Source organism: Oculina patagonica, chromosome 1, assembly GCF_052425735.1.
Source record: "Oculina patagonica isolate OP01 chromosome 1, crgOcupat, whole genome shotgun sequence".
In the NCBI taxonomy this organism is placed as follows: Eukaryota; Metazoa; Cnidaria; class Anthozoa; order Scleractinia; family Oculinidae; genus Oculina; species Oculina patagonica.
The window spans coordinates 37,403,116-37,420,992 of NC_135758.1; the positions used below are offsets into that span (position 1 = coordinate 37,403,116).

Sequence of the window (17,877 nt, forward strand, 5' to 3'; positions counted from 1 at the left end):
CGCACTTACGAAAAGGAGTTTCATTAAAGATCCATTGTTATGATTGGTCGGATAGCTTATCATGTGACCGAAGGCTTGCGTCACTGCAAGGCTCTTGCAGCTGGGATCAATAAGCTTAAAGAAGTTAACAATGAAAACTAATTTAAAAGGAACTTACTTTCCAATTTTAATTCTTTCATTGTATTTTATTATTTTTTTTAATTTAAAATCTATGGGCGCAGGGGTCGTCCATACTAATAAACTGCATGTGAAAATTTTATTAGGTTTGTAAATTGCAACATAGGAAAGTGTGAAAATGTCATAATAAAAATTTAAGGTGGCTCTGAAACCGCTTCGAGGAAATATTTTTAACTTTGCAAAAAGTTGTATCTTAACATGCTGATCATTTATCGATGATGAAAAATGTCAAAAATGGGTGACACCGCACTCGCTTTTCAGTTATAAGCACTTAAAACTAAGATTTAAGGTGTTGTAAACAGGTGATACTATTGCTATGGTTACCAGTGACGTCAAGAAAATAACCACAATTTGTTTACCAATGAATTGGGCATTGTTTGATACCATCGTAGTAGCAGTAACTACTAAATATTTGTAGCACTGACCCATTAAAGTATTAGGGCAGAAAAGTGCTGGAGACTGTTGTCAGCTGTTGTCAGTTCTCATGATTTTTTACTCAATTTGGTGGCAATTTTCTTACCTCCAAAGTTGGCTAAAATCCGTGACACAGTTCCCTTGGTTATCCAGTCAAAGAACAGTGGGAGAGCTTCTACGAGCCCTGAAAATTGTCACGTGCCAGGCGACGACAAATTTATGTTGCTTAGCAACTGGTGCTGGTTCAATCCGTTGACTGACGTTGATTGACAAGTTCACTATCGATTTTCTGTTCCTGGCTAACTGTTGCTGGACTGTCAGTATAGCTTTCCCTAGTTTTCGTTATATTCCATTTTCAAATGAACGTACTAAAGAGACAAAACTTCCTGTTTTAGGCCATACAACCTACAGGCCCGGCAAAACGAGGAAACAAGTGTCCAGAAACATGCTGGAAACATGTTTCCATAAAATGTTTCTGGAAACATGTTTCCTCGTTTTGCCAGGCCTTACCTAGCTTAGCGTCAGTGTCAAAGTATTTATAGAGCGCCACTCCACTAATTGCCCATGGTGCTTTACAGTAAAAAAAAATATTAAAAGAATCAGGCTCTCATCCTATTTTCCTCGCATATTCAAGGCGTGTTTTTAGAGCCTTGTTGTGGAAATTTGCGTATACAGTAGGTACTTTGGAAATCAAGCTAGATATGCTTCAAAGTTAGAAGGGCAAAGTATTGCATTGTCTTCAGCACTCATATAGAAATAATTTAAATAATTTAATTGCCAAACTATGTGGGAGCCAAAGGATTTTTTGTAGTTTTACCGTGGAGATACAGTGCGATCGTATCATTCCCTCCCTTGAAAAAAAAATCAATACGCGACAATAACAAATACAAACATTTGATTTCAGTTGAATGATCATTTTATTGTTTCCATGATTCAAATACCATATACACTTGTTAAACTAACAATCGAAGATCCATCGTGATCGTCACAGCAATGATGCGTACACATCCATCGATTCGTTTCCATTTCAATCAAAGATCGGAAGCCATCACAAGTTCGGCAACTGCATGAACCGCTGTCCACCTCCTCGCGGGAGTAACAACCTTTCTGCAGATCAGTTATAAGCGTGTGCCGCGGCCCAACCCGGTCCTTTGTCAGGTACGTGAAGCACTTGCCGCTACACTCCACGATCTCTGGGTTCTCGCATGATTCCGTTGTTGATTCACATTGCTCGCATTGCAACGCTTCAACTGACGAAAATAAAAAAGAAGAAGAAAGATAAAAGTCAATAGCTGGTCACTCGCTCGACGCTTTCTCGCTGGGAAAAAGCGTTGTATGATCCAAAAAGATCAGTCTCTTTTGGACCATTTGCTACAACGAAGGGCAAAATCAACACGTTTCAGTTTTTGATCGTGTTGACATACAAGTCAGCGTTTTCATTCGGCCTTCCACTCGGTGGAACATAATTTTTCTGAAAACCGGAAAAACTCTGGTTTTATTCGTTAGAGTCACTGTCACCTTTTCATTTTTGGTTTATTTCGTTGAACTATTTATCATTTCAACTAGATAGATAAACTGCGTCTAAATAAATCAACAACTGCGAGGATGGTAAAATTGTATCTCTTTTGTTTCCATACAATAGAAAGAAAATAGGGTGCGCCTTTGCATTAAGAACTTGATGATTAATTAATTTTGTTGCTCATGAGAGCGTGTAAAACGAATTGTTAAGAAAATTGACTTACCTTGAACAAGCGTCACCTGCAACACGGCGGCAATTAGTAGAACAAAGATGAACTTCTGCATGGTGTATGGCCTGGAGAACTAAAAACAATTAAAGCTTATGAAGTAAATTACTTTCCCTTACACAACTTCTAATTAGTTTTAGTTGGATTTCTTTGATAGGTCTTACAGTGCGACGCGCCTTACCGTGGCCACCCAACAAAGTTTTTTACAATTTTTTACAAGTGTGCTCTCGTATCACTCACGTAATATTATTATTTGTGTGACGAACACGCCTCCTTGCAAAGTTGAATACGATCGCATTGATACTTGTTACATCGTATTTATCAACAAAACGCAGTGAAATCGTAAAATTTTACAAGATGACACTTGTAAAAAAAGTTTGTGGGGTGGCCACGGTAAGGCGCGTCGCACTGTAATAAGGTGGCGAGCTGTTATCTCATGGGCTAGATTTCTTTAAACAACTCGTAACTGAGGGCATAAAATGGCGTTAATTAACAAAGAACTTTATTTCAAAAGTTTCAGTTGGCAAAAGAAGAAACAAAAATTCATTCGGTCTCATTTCGTAAGTTAAATGTTTCTTTTGTTCAGTGGATTGCATATTATTACCGAAACTGACCAACCTTCTTTGCAAGTTTTTCGTAGCCAATTGAACATCTGTGTGATACTAAGTTTTTGCAATAATCTAAATTTGATAATCTAATCGAAGATTGCTAATATTACTTTTTCTTCCATTTTTATTGATCTGAGAAAAATTAAAAGACTGTATGGCCTTCTCGATGATCTGTAAAGCTCTATTTAACAATCGCAAGAAAAAATCACTTCGAAAAACATTTGGGTAATGTGTTACGATTTAATGGTTTAACCCTCTCGTTCTGTTCTTAAAAAATTTAATGAAAAGATATGCACATTTCTAAATATATTTCTTCGATAGACTAAAGCTCTTTTGATGGGTTGAGTATGTAGTTTTACTTTTTAAGTCTCTCGATGAAACCCTAGCTTAAAGCTGATTTAGTCCGTAGTGCGAGAGGGTTGTTTACGTTGTTTGATTGGCGTTACACCGTGACGACTGGTGTCCGCCATTACAGTTCGCTTCGTTAGACTCGATGAGTGACGTGGTTGTAGCGTCGGTTCTCTGTATTTTGTTTGAGGAATCTGGCGGAAGAAACAGGTAGTGTACGTTGGTGTTGGAGGCCCTAAACATGCAGGAGATTGCGCAGTACGGACTGTAATTCATCTTGAAAGCCATTGATCATTACTTTCCTATGGTAGGTTTATTATGCTCTACAAGGTAGTTTAGCTCTTTAACTCTGTGGAAAAAACCCTAGTGTTTGACTATTAAAATGAAAGCTTTTAAGCAGTACATGCATGGTACTGTCTAATTTTCATTAAAATTTCAAGCCACAATTTTAAATGTTTTTCTTTCAATTTTGACTGATTATTTGAAATACATGTGACTTCTCATTAAGAAATATATCGAAGTTAAACTGTCTTACCTCGAGTGAAGATAAAACTGAAGTTGTACTGAATCTTGTAAGGAACACCTTGCCCTGCGACAGAAGCAGAAACAAAATAAATATCGCAAGTCAGCGAAAAGGAAGAAACAATGCTTTAGTACTTACCTGAATCTTTCTGGATGAGTTTGTTCTCGTTTACGAAGGAGCGTTTCTTTTAAGGGTAAATGGCAATCGTTGTGATTGGTCAGAACGCTTAGTATCTTGCGCTGGCTACGTGATCAAATTAGTCAAAAAATTTTGATTAAAGTTAATTATTGAAATTTATTTAAATTTTTAATCAGTGAAATTTACAGTTCCAAAATAATTATAACAAATTGGAAAAAGTTAGGAAGCTGTGAAATGCTAACTTGACCTCTGAATGTCCGAAGCTGAGTATCTATTAGCTGCACAGTAACAAATTTTAAAATTTATTTTAATTTTTAATCAGTGAAATCTTCAGTTTTAAAATAAAAAATTGGAAAATGTTTGGGAAGTGTGAAATGCTAACTTGACCTCTGAAAGTCCAAAGCTCAGTATTGGTTAGCTGCAAGATAAAAAATTTGAAATTTATTTAAATTTTTAATCAGTGAAATTTACAGTTCCAAATGACAAATTGGAAAACGTTTGGGAGGTGTGAAATGCTTACTTGTCCAAAGCTCAATACTTGTTAGCTGACAGGTAGAAATTTCCCCTGGTACATCAAAACTTTTGATTACCACGGCCAAGTGAGAAACAGCTGTTAAGATTCCATCGGAAAAGAATTTGTAATCAAAATCTTTTACAGTGCGACGCGCCTTACCGTGGCCACCTAAAAAACGTTTTGCAAGAATGCTCTCGTAATATTATTATTTGTTTGACGAACACGCCTTCTTGCAAAGTTGAATACGATCAAATGGATACTTGTTACATCGTATTTATCAACAAAAGTCACAAAACGCAGTAAAAACGTAAAATATTACAAGATGGCACTTGTAAAAAAAGTTTGTTGGGTGGCCACGGTAAGGCGCATCGCACTGTAAAACTTGGTACAGTTGTTAATTACAACTAGTACATCAAATAAATGAAATAAAAAGAGGGGTTCACCATGCTTGTTTTTGCGCTCAGAGCTATAGTTTATAAGTACTTTGCTAGTTTATAAGAGCAATATTAAAAATTCAAGCCTTGGTTGAGAGACGCTCATTACATACAGAATTTTTTTGATACAAGTACAATGTGAATATCTTCCTTTAGCGACCCAACAATGTTACAGTAAAACGCCTAAATTTTGCCGAATAAAGCAAAAGTAATGGACTAAAAGGGCTATTGAAGCAACTATTTGCTTCCATTGAAACACGCAAAAATGGATCTTAATGAAGATTCAATGAGAATATTTCAACAATCAAAAATCAAAAATTATTAAAACTTAGATTTCGGGTGCGATTTTTTTAAAATTACGTAATGAAAAAGAGGGGTCACCATGCTCGTATAAAAGAAAACGACCATTGATTTCCCTGTCGAGCTTCTCCTCTTAGAAACCTCGTATAATGTTCTGTGTGTACACGCGCTCGTGCGCGCGCTTGATGACGCAAATATTATGCGCAATGCAATTCACTGGAATCACCTAAATAAGCCAGAGCTGTGGCCTAAAGCACCTGTTACGGTAATCTCCTCCTCAAGGCTTCCTAGGTGCTCTTGACTTGGTGTTTTTTAGTTGGCATGGTTGTTGATTTCGTTTTTATTTCTTGTATTATTGTATTATTTTAATTTTTCTTTTTATCTATGTAAAGCGTATTGATCTAGCATTTTCAATGAAATATGTGCTGTATAAATTTTAATGATAATAGTTTTCAAGGTACAAATATATATGGCACAACATGCTCAAATGCAAACTAATGGATTTCTTTAAGATTATTCCTCTGAAATATAACAGGACTGTACTGAGATGTTTTAGGTGCCTCTCCACACTCGTCAACAAGCAATAGCCCCTTTTTGTACGCAATAATTTTCTTATAATATTACTACGAGTACTACGATTGCTGACTAATTTCACGTTTCAGACGATTGTTTCATATTCTACACTAGAAATTGCTCTATTTTTATTTTACAAAAAGAAAGTTGTTGCTCAATTCAATTCAAAATTGAAAAAAGGATAGGTCACCATACTCGAAATGACAATTTACCTATCTAGCGAACTCCAGGCAGAAATAAAAAGCCGCAATTTTTTTCATGCGCGCGCTAATCACGCGTGCAATTAAGCGCAGTAAGGATGCGCAATGCAATACTGGGGAATTACCTTAATTCCGTCATTGAGTAGCCTGCGAAAACAGCCGCCTCTCACGCTCCGATCCGCTTGCCTTGTTCAAGGGGATCGGAGCGTGAGAGGCGGCTGTTTTCGCAGGCTAGTTATTGAGGTATCTTTGACAAAGGTTCTCCAAGTTCATGTTGCTTCTTTCTTTTCAATGCTTCTTAAGGTGAGGAACTTAAAGGAGATTGTGAGCTCCCTTAAAAGCATAACCATTTGTGGGACAACTATGCTCACTTAATGTGTAGCAACAGTGCTTTACCGCAGAATGTAATACTAACACAAAATGTAATAAAAATCACCGGAAAATGAAATTGTTGCAGGTCAAAATGATTTTAAACTAGTTTGATTTTTATTTTTCTTTGTTCAAGGGTTAGTCGTGGTACCAAGAATGGAACAATGAAAAATGCAAATCAAACTTGTTTTTAATCATTTTGACCTGGAATTCATTTGAAGCTACAACATAATCACAACGCAAAATCAGTATGATAAAGCTGTTAACCCTTAAAATACCACGCTTCTGTGATTTTTTCAGCCGTTTTCTGGGCTTAGGCAATCTTTTGAATTTCATGATGGCATATAAGAAGCTTAAGTAATTAATATGTGCTGTTTCAAAACACTGAGGGCTCAAACTTTCATTGTGACGTCAGTATTCAGCCGTTGCGTCTTTGATAAGCGAGCACACGGGCTCGAATCTGGCAAAGTTTTCGTTTATATAAGTGTTTTTCCGAGTCATTTTCCACTGCAGAAGCCCCCAGGCTGGCATCATTAAGCTAGAATGGTGGGTAGAGGCAAACTTCTGAAAGAAACCAGAGGTGAGAGATGATTTGACGATGATTAGAACGCCAAAAACATCTGTATCGGAACATGGCGATTTATGAATGAAATTGTCTCTCTGGCCGTTCTGTGGATGGATTCCGAGACCTGCCAAGGCAATTTGGACAACTTTTGACTTCCAAAGAATGCAGTCGGTGCAGTATTTTGCCGGTAGGATTGGGTGGCTCGACACTTATAAAAAACCTATGAAATAGAGGTAGGTGGACTTGCATTTCGCCGACAAGGCAGTTTTACCCAGACATTCCTTTCGGTCACCAATGAGGAAATTGCAGGTTTGCAAGCATTGCTGTAATCGAATGGTGATTGCTCAGTCTGCTGAAAGATTTTTGAGAATTTTTCTTGGTGAGCGGAAAGGAATAGGCTCGAAGTTTGCTGCAAATGTACACTTTTGGATTCAGAATTAATTTTCCATTAAAAAAACTGAAAGCGAAGATGTATGTTTTTGTTGTTGTTCTATGGAGTAAAAAACGGGCATTTTCGGATTTGCTTCAGAAAAAAACAGCCATATACAACGGAAATCTAGAACTGTAGTCGGTTAGTTGGCTTTTAAAGCTATGAAAATTATCACTTTGCCATAACAAGGGATCATTACTATCATGTGTCCAGATATGCGAAGGCTGCAGATTTTTTAATCACTGCTGGTATTTTCTACGCAAATATGCGTTGTTGGTAGTTTAAGGGTTAAGTAATGCATTTTAACGCATGATGCAATAACACAAAATGCTAAAAATGCAATAATTCTAAAATGACATGCATGTTCGTTTCATGACCTCAATTCAGTGAATTGAAGTCAATAATTTGCCTGGTGAAACTTTACAAGAAACAAACAAGAACGGCAGACCTTTTTCATTCGCGCAGTTACTTTTTGGAGGTAGTAGTTTTGTACTTTCACCACATTGCCTTATTTAGACCGGGTTGGAATATGATAGAAATCAGTGAGGAGTAGGAGAGGAGATACACGGCCTTGATTGCTATCTGTAGACAGTTTAGGTATGTTCTGTACATTAAACTCCGCACTAAAGTATTTGAAAAAAAATTCGAGAAAAAACTTTTTAAAGTGTCAAAAAAGTAATATTTACAGACGTTTCGGGCAGAGCCCTTCTTCAGTGTAATGTAAAAATGCCGATGTAAAAAGCGAGTTGCGCCATACGAAAAACAAACGGCTGGCTGTCAGATGCAGTGCAAACCGTAGTAAGCTAAACGTGTTTCGTAAAAACAGGCAAAAATTGGCCTCTTAAAGGGGGTGTGTCAAAATTTTTAGCCAAAACTAGGCTTGGGAAATGACCATCAATTAAATTCGGTGAAATATAAAAAATAACCGTTTAAAGCAGTGAAGGACCATTTCAATAACACAGCAAATACAAAAGAAAGTACAGATGGCCAAAAGTTAAGAAGATTGAAACGGATTGCAATATGGGATTTTGAAATATGTTGGGCTGACCAGTTTTCAAAGTTAATCTCGTTTGCTCGTAACTTTAAACTATAACGCTCAAGAGACACATTTGCTGGCAATAACGGCTATGATCCATGGAAGTAATTTTTTTTTCAAACAATAAGTTTCATATTGGGGAGCAAGGGTGGCACAGTGGTGAGAGTGCTCGCCTCCCACCAATATGGCCCGGGTCGGTGCCATATGGTTGAGTTTGTTGTTGGTTCTCGTTCCTGCTCCGAGGGTTTTTCTCCGGGTTCTCCGGTTTTCCTCCCTCCACAAAAACCAACACTCCAAAGTCCAATTCGATCTTGGATGCACGTACACGTCTTAACGAGCTCCTGAGCTCTTCTGTGTCACGTGGATAAATAAATTACATTTACAAAAAAAATTACATTATGGAAAAAAGTTATAAAATAAACTGATCTCAGACGTGACGCAGTCTCTTTCACGTTCGAGACAAGCGAAAGTAGATCAGGATTTAGGTTTTTAAAATAAGGTGGGGGCCCCTAGATCCGCCACTGATCCCTATCTTATTTATACCTAACTGTTATTTTAGTTAAAACTTTCTCCGCCAGGCTCTGGAGTTCTTGTAATTACTTCTCACATCTTGGTGTTAGCGCACTTATTATACTCGGTTAAAAATAGACGCATGTACAAATTGCATACAGACAACCGCACTTGTTATGCTTTTTTCGATTACAAACTGAGTTAGAATAAACTGCTGTTGGACCCAAGCTGAGTTGTTGCTGTTGCTGTCCATCCAGTACGTGGTTAGATCCCGGTACCCAAGAGCTAGTGTAACACCTCTTCCTTGCAGTCGAGTGCCCCATTTGTATCGTCACAGCTGTCTCGTTATCTCAAGTCCAGAGTTCGCCCGTCCCCCTTCGCTTCAATACAGTCAAAATCTACCGTTACAAAAGCTTCAAAACAAACGCAACAAGAAACACAATTTTAGACGGAATCCACCTGGAAGTCGAATATTTATTTAAGTTGGACAAAAATCGAGTACCAGAATAATATATTAAATCCTATTGCGTTATTTCCTACCCTTAATAAAAGGTAAAGATGTAAGTTATTATCCGTGATAACACCAACAATTTCTTATCAGAATCTGAGAAAATGAATTTCAAGTTCACATGAGGTGAAAGACACAATCTCACATATAGCCATTTTGTAAAATAGTCTTTGAGCGATTCAGTGGAACGGAATTTGTTTTTGTATGGTGTTGTTAAAATATTTCGTTTGAAAAGATATTTGAAGCGGTACCACAGAAGTTTGCTAAAAGATTTGAATAATTTCGGTACAACAATTTCTTATCAGAATCTGAGAAAATGAAATTCAAAGTTCACAAGCTATAGGCAAAAGCTTACGATTCAGTGGAACTTCGAAATTGGTTTTCGATGTTTGGTGTTGTTAGAAAAGACTTCTTTTGATAAGATATTTGAAGCAGGAACACAAAAGCTTGCAATAAGGTGTAAATTATTTTGGTACATAATTTTGTCCAATAACTACTCAAAGTCCTGGCGAATTCCATCTTTCTGTTTTAATAGAACCACACATCCCCAACGAACAAAGAAACAATAGAGTTAACCGTAAACCATAATTTATTGATTAAAAATAAAACTTTTCATTGAAATGTTAAATATTCAAATTCCTAGTGCTGTCGATGTTTCTTAAGTTAACTTTAATATAGTGGAATTTATATCCCATCCACAAAAATACAAACAGATTTAGTAAAACCAAGTTAAGCCAAGGTTTTGTTGATTATAGCAGTTTTCCATTGAGTGTCATTGAAAATCAAAACCACGGTAATCACTCTGGCCAACCACATAGGACGAAAATTAAAGTAAATACACGTGGCCTGTACGAAACGCGGGAAAACGGGCGCGAGCGAGTTGGTTTTGGTTCTATTCTGATTGGCCGAGAAAGTGGCGGGAGATTTTTAAACCAATCACCCAGAGTAGTAATGCGAACCAAAAGAAACGCGAAATACTATCGACACTCAAGTGAAAACCGCCCTATCGAAAATCCGTAATAGTTAAAGGAGCAAGTTTTAAGGCGATTTAATAGAAGAAGATTTAATAGACATTCCGCCGTTTATCTGTTATCATGTGCATCAAAGAAATGTTTGAATCACCTGCTGCCCATAGATTTGAATTGTAAAGCGCATTGATCATGAGCTTTGTAAATGCGCTATATAAGCACCCATATCATCATATCATCAAGGCGTTTTCTAGTTGTCAAAACTGGTCGGCTAGACCGGTATATTCGAGAACAGAATTCCGTTGTTAATCAGATTTGTCCTGTCAACTCAGTCAATACCAGGGCTCGAGACTAACTTTTTTGCTAACTAGCCAAGTGGCTAGTGACAGCTTTGATTTCACTAGCCAAAACTTATTTTCTACTAGCCACAATTTTTAAGCATAGTTCTTCTTCTTTTAAGGGGGGGGGGGGGGGGGGGGGGAGGGTGAAAACAATATGCGATAATGTTTAAACCTTGAGCCGTAAAATGTTCCTTAAATCTTCATGATGTTTTTCTTACAAAATTGGGCTTTGTTCTTCACTATAAAAAATGTACATGTACATGCGTTTTTGTCAACTAGATTGTTTAAAGCTTCACATTCTATAATGTCAACAGTTTACTTGTTAGTTATATTCTCTGAGAGACGATTTTAATAAATGCGGTTTCTTGCCACTTATGCCTGATTTTTTCACTAGCCATTTTGGCTAGTGAAAGACCAAAACCTACTAGCCAAAACTGCATTTTTACTAGCCTTTGGCTAGTTGGCTACCGTTAGTCTCGAGCCCTGATTTATACATATATATTATACATTCTTATGGTCGGAAAATCTCGTGGATAAGGCCCATTTCACATTCAAAACCACCAGACCGGCCGGTCAGTTCTGACAAATGGAAATCGCCTTTAATCAATGAACCTCAGTCTGGCGTGTTAATACACAAAACAATTTCACACTGTGTTTAACAAGTCAACAGGTCTTAAATATGTTTTTTTGTGTGAATGGGTTTGTTATCACATTTGTTTATCTGTAATTATATTACAATTTAATCTTCTATCAGTAAATAAATTAAAATAAATTAATAACTTAACGCTTTCAAGTCAATCTAGAACTGGCCATAAGAGTGTTCTTAAATAACCCGTCATTAATCGTTTTTACATATGTATAATGCATTTCTGCAGTCAATGGTGCTGTATGCACATATTGTACTGCAACCTTTAAAACAGTATCAAAACATTAGCCTTTTATTAAGTAAAGGTTGATTTCAAGTTGCATGCCGAGAAAATCAAGCTTGAGGAAGCTTTTAAGATCAATATTGTTTGTGATCTGTATCTAGCTTGGATAGCCGACAACATAGAATTAATCTAGTTATTTTATATAAGATGGCACATTTCCTTGATTAAGTGCCTCCTCAAACATATACCCCCTCAGGATAATTCTAAGGGGAGGGGGCTTATTTGAGGTATCTTACAAAGTCCACACTTCAGAGAAAGAATGAATAAGATGAGCCTAGGTGGTATTTGTCCTACATTTACCCCTTAGAAGTGTATTATTATCTAGTTGGTTTATAAAAAAGGAAATATGGGATTGAAATACCAGTACCAGAAAGTACCTCAGCACTTAACCAAGGAAACATGATAAGATGTATTTAATGACACTGTTTCAACAGAGCAGGAAAGAAAAGGACCCTGCTATGACAGTTGAAACAGGTTTCATATTCATTCTTTTCAGAAAATGAGAATGTGCATGTTGCTATCATTTGTGGTGCCTAAGTCAAAAAGATGATGCCATCGTTATCAGAGACTGTGTTAGCTAATAAAACTATGTGTGACACACTTGGTGGGGTTAGTTATTTCAAAATATGAGGTACTCTAGGATTGGTTTGGTTTCCTTTTAAAATTAAATAACTTTCTATCATTACTGAAAGAATATTTGTTTTCAAGATGCTAGAGTTACCACTCTCAATCCTCCCCACACAGTCATTTCTAGGGGCATTCCGTGACACTGCTCCCACCACACAAATAGAAGTGGGTGTGGCAAGTTCCCTTGAAAATGACTGCTAATTAGACCTTCAGTAACGTGTGCACCTCATCAGAAACATTTTTAAATAAAATTTCACAGGAAATTACTTCATATTAATTGACATAGACTGATTCAGACCAAAAGTACATGTAGGCATATTAAATGCTTGCCTAAGCTAGGTTTCACACAAACTTTCAAGTTCTCTCAAGATAACTCAGTTGTTTGCGTTACGCTCTGTAAGTACAGTTTCTACGTCAAGTGTAGAAAATAGAATTGTAACATGACTTCACAACTGTGTTACATGGCCTTATATAAATGTAAACCAACTATACTTGCAATCCATCCAATCAGACAAACACAGGTTTTCTCCTGATAACTTCTCCATAATAACCTTATCATTAACTTATAATCTTTAAATATCTAGATAGAGTGTATTTTATACACAAACTTTGAGTACATTTCAAGGTCCTGTTTCTTCTCCATAATTTGGTTCACCTTTGTTGTCAACTAAGTTAGTTTTCATCTCAATGTCGTCAGAATTAGCAGGCTTGTTTGCATCAGCTCCCCTGGAAAAATATTTGCACATTGTTAAACTAGTGGATGCCATAATAATCAGTATTACAGTTCTCTGGAGCAAAAACAACTTTGTTCACTTAATGAAATTGAGTTTGGTCTTACAGAACACTTTAAGTGGGTGATAACGGTTTTCAGTGTTTTCCAGCCCTTATACTTTGATGGGTCAGTACTACAACTCTTTATTAGTTCCTATTACAGTAATAGTATGAAACAAATGCCCAATCATTAGTCGACAAGTTGTGATTATTTTCTCAACATTAGTGGTTACCATAGCAACAGGCCACCTAGGCCACCTAAACAAAGTTAACCAATCACAGGGCAGAATAGGCAACTCAATGGTATTGGACATTCTCTAACATTTTCTTTTTGAAAAAAAGAGTTTTGACTGAATGGCTTGGAAAGCAAATACAGTAGAACCCCGGTAACTCGAACTCTGAAGGGAAACGAAAAACCGTTCGAGTTAGCGGGGTTTCGAGTTATCGGGGTAGATTGAATATTTAATTTGCCAAGTTAATAATTGATAGTTTACTAATTTTACAGCACTTCAGTATACATTACAGTGCAAATTGAACTTATCTTGTCAGAAACTCTAACACGATCATAAATTCTTATGATAAGAGTGGAAAAAGGCTGTCAAATACGTGATCTGTTTTGTTGTTCTAATAAATGGGCAACCATGGTGAGTTGCAAGAACCGGGATTCGAGTTATCGGGGTAAATTTGACCCAAATTTTGATCAAGGGGAACGAAATTTAGTTCGAGTTAGCGGGGTTGTTCGAGTTATCCGAGTTCGAGTTACCGGGGTTCTACTGTATAGATGTAAGTGTCAGTGATAACAGTGTTAGAGAAATTCGAAACTCAATTCAATGTACAGTATAACATGCAGCTGAAATATTGGTGCAGAGATATTCCTCTTCTCAAACTTTATCCATTCACTTACTTTTTTCCGATGGCTAGAACACCATACAAGGCTGCCGTGATCATGACTGAGCCACAACCAACAAATGTGGAGACTTCAAGGCAAAATATTATTGGAAGAAGAGCCATCCTACACAATGTACAAGTCAAACAAAACAGAATTAACTTCCATAGTGCATCTAGGTATTTTTTATGTTTTCAGATCAGTTTTATCTTTAGTTTCTGTTGTCTTATATTGATTATCATTATCTGAAACTGGTTTAAAATAACTTAAAATAGGGAAAAAATTAAACCACAACATGCAGTACATGTGGCCAGTTAAAGCAAGAACAAAATGTTATGGCAATACTCAGAAGACAAAACTCAAGAGAGATAGTGCACTGGAAATCAAGCTCCTACCGGCATATTCTGACTTTTAAAATACAGTGGGAATAAAAATGATGTCTTGGATTAAAAGTTATCAAAATTGTTATTACAAAGAATAAAATTGTCATAATCACTTACACAAAATACAAGCTTCCTCTCATCCAGAATCTAAAGTGAGCGTCAATCCAGTTACTCATTTTCACAAGAGCTGGTACATACTGACAGCACACAGGAGCCTCAAAACCCAAGATAAGCACACCCATCAATCTGAAAAGTGTTAATGACAAATACCATCAACTTAGCCCTTTTTATTTAACATACATGACACAGCCAAGCATTACTGTGAGACTACTCCAACCATGGCTACATGACAAAATCTGTGCAAAATAGAAAATGAAAACCAATGTACTGTATGCTCAACAACAAATTTCTCACAAATAATTGATCTAAACCAGCTGGATGCTACAGAAGCAATAATTTTTTGACCATTTTGATTGATTTAACATGCAAACATTATTGGTCAATTTGTGAAGAATTTGCTTTGGTGGCCATGGTTGGATGAGCAACAGTGGTAATATTGACACTTGTTTGTCCGCTTGTTTTATACCTTCAATTTACATGTATGGTAATAAAAAAATATAGTAATTTTCACAATACAAGTAACTTACACCATATATATTCCCATTCCTAAACATGTTGCTGAGAGTGTAAAAAGAACAAAGAAACCAAGGGCTGTAGAGCCTACAAGACAACAACAAAATAAATTATGACTCAGTAATAAATTTATGAACAACCTATTGAAAGATCACCAATTTTGCATAAAGGTATCTCTTCTTAACACCCGGGGGCGGGGGGCACTTCCTATAAATGGGCTAATGGGGATGTGCCGCTGGATGGGGTCGCATTTTCACGACTGGACTGACTATAATGGGGTCGCCATTTCAAGCATTTTTTATAGGGTGACTAGAATGGGGTCACACTTTTCCGGGATTTTGAGAGTAAGAAAATCTGGTAAGTTGTGATTTATGAACGGAAATATTCGCCGAAAAAAATGTTACCGTATTTATTGCTGTTGTTCAATATTTGACAAACAGCTCCCAGAAAGTGACTAAGTTGGGGTCGTAAAAATTAAATTTACCCAAAAGTGACTAAGATGGGGTCTATTATTGGCCATAGAATATGACTATAATGGGGTAGGGTTTCTGAGAGGCCAGCGGCACATACCCAACAAAAATTTACCCAAGTACCCCCCCCCCACCCCGGGTCTTAACACCAGCAGTGGAGTAATACCATTAGAGATCTGCTGCTTCAACAACAAAAATGCATGAAATATTTCCCCAAAATCGAATAAAATAGATGTGAAAGCACATATTTCAAGCACTTTCCATTAAATCCAAAAGATTTAGTGACCTGCAAAGGAGACCAGGAAATTCAGGCGGTATCCAGAGAGTTTGCATATAATTATATGCAGTTTAGTACAGAGGTTCAGTTTAGTGAGGTAGCATAGAGGTTCAGCTAGTGTATTGTGAGGTAAGGTTAAGTCTGTGTGGAGCCATGTGGCCCATACCGCCAGAGCTTATCCTAGTTTCCTTAGCATTAAGCGACTAGGAGTATTTCTACTTCCCCCTGGATGGGATGCTAGTCCATCGCAGGGTTACCTGGGTGGAGAGAGGCACTATGAGAGTAATGTGATTTGTCCACGAAAACAACACAATGATCTCAGCCAGGGCTCAAACCCAGGCGGCTTGATCTGGGGTCCAGCATGCTAATCATTGGGCCACCACGTCTCCCATATTGTGAGGTAACAGAAGAATTCTCATTATATTAACTGCAGTGGTATGAAAATGGTATCACACATGTGTGGATAAAAATGATATCCACACATGTGTGATATCATTTTTGACCAATCAGCTTGCAGAGTTTGCCATGTTTCAATCCTCAATGAGCCAGAGTTTATTGATATTAAGTCGAAGCAGCTTCGGATCTTCCTTGGAGAATGTTTGTATGACATTCGTATGACCTTCGGACAACATTTTGAAAGTCTTCAGAAATTGTCGGAAATTTTTGGAAAATCGTTGGAAATTTTAGGAAAATCGTCAAAAACAAAATAATACATGGTTGCTTGGAGATATAGAATATATCTTCTCATGTTCTCACTCGTTCGCTGCACTCACTCGTGTGCATGAGATATCAATTTGAACACTCAAAGGTAAATTTTATATCCCCATGCAACCATGTCTTATCCTCTTTATATCCCTGTAAAAGGGTGATTTTTATCTCCATAGAAACAAGATAAGACTCAAAAAATTATAATTTAACATCCATACTAATACAATTAATACCAAAAAATATAATGTTATGCAAATCTTTTACTACACAATTTTGCCTATCTGAAGTTTAGATAATTTTTGGTACATTTACATGAAAATTCAATGACTGAACTGGGTCTAAGACCATTCACAAAATTAAATTGAAATAAATTGTTGAACGTATCTTCATTCATGAGCACCAGACGATAACAAAGTAATAAAACATGACAGCACCATTGAAAGCTACAGTTTATATGTAATTTTCAATTGTAATTCAAATTTTATTTCTACTTCATGTTTGCAGTTTCAGAATAGATTTATGCTCCTTTCCGGTAATAAATACTTCATTTCAGTAAGGTAAATAGACAAAAATACTGGCATCTACTTCAACCTCTGGTGGAAACTTTGTATATGTTATCTTATAACCATGAACATTTTAAATTTTCTCAATATATTATACATGCATAAACGACATTTAGTTCCAAATTTATACGCTATTGACGAAATTCAAAAACACTTTTGTTATGTTCAATTCATTTAGTCACCCTTTGTATTCATCGCAAGTTGTTAAATTCAATTGCAGATTTTCCTGCATTTAGCTTTCTTACACCTCAGATTACAGCTTTTCCAAGTCGCGATTCTCAAAGTCTTAAAATTTTATTAGAAAATGCCCTCTAGCATTTTATTTAGAGGCAAACAGAGGCTGAAGATATCGTTGTTGACTCTAAATTTAAGCCAGAACACGAAAGGACGAGAGGGCAAAAAATAAACAAAGAACTAGACAATCACTGACAATGTACTTAGCCGGTCGGTTTCACTGACGAACGCGGACATAAAAATTTTTTTCGGTGCCGGTTGACTCAAATAAATGGCATAAGGCTGTATAAATAGAAGAAGCCACAATACTCGCATACCCATGACCTTAACGTGATCAAACAATAATAATAAATCTTTCACTTTATATATTTTTGACAGAAAAAAAATCCGTGATCCTGAAAGATCAAATATTCAAACAGCAGCTAGCACTCACATAGACCAGACACGGCGCCCCAAAATCGCACGACAAGCCTCAATCCTTTCGGAACACCACCGCTATTTGTGTCATCTGCCATCCTTCAAACAGAAAATCTATTTCAATAACAGAATAATATTATGATCCAGTGATTTCAATTCACATTCTTCAAGGATTCACTTTCATTCAGCTGATTTCCATAATACTGTAAAACGCGTGAAATAATGACTGCGTGGATAATAGAGTCGGACAAGCTCGGAAATCCCGAGCATTCACCGAA

At 36.8% G+C, this 17,877-nt stretch overlaps 1 protein-coding gene across 1 annotated transcript; it reads right to left on the minus strand.

Moving 5' to 3' along the window:
- Positions 1-9,934: 9,934 nt before the first annotated feature.
- LOC144628616 (calcium channel flower homolog) lies at positions 9,935-17,847 on the minus strand. Its single transcript, XM_078486756.1, has 5 exons — positions 17,616-17,847; positions 14,945-15,017; positions 14,415-14,543; positions 13,933-14,040; positions 9,935-12,983 (listed from the first exon to the last, which is right to left on the minus strand). Exons 1-5 carry the CDS (start codon positions 17,695-17,697, stop codon positions 12,878-12,880), a joined length of 498 nt encoding a protein of 165 aa, XP_078342882.1. The 5' UTR covers positions 17,698-17,847; the 3' UTR covers positions 9,935-12,877.
- Positions 17,848-17,877: the final 30 nt, after the last annotated feature.

What these genes read in the sequence shown, in the direction of transcription:
- LOC144628616 (XM_078486756.1), bottom strand. Translation starts at nt 17,697, where the DNA reads ATGGCAGATGACACAAATAGCGGTGGTGTTCCGAAAGGATTGAGGCTT. An exon ending in GGGCGCCGTGTCTGGTCTAT is followed by an intron (nt 15,018 to 17,615) that starts GTGAGTGCTAGC and finishes GTTGTCTTGTAG; the next exon opens with GCTCTACAGCCCTTGGTTTC. An exon ending in GTTCTAGCCATCGGAAAAAA is followed by an intron (nt 12,984 to 13,932) that starts GTAAGTGAATGG and finishes ATATTTTTCCAG; the next exon opens with GGGAGCTGATGCAAACAAGC.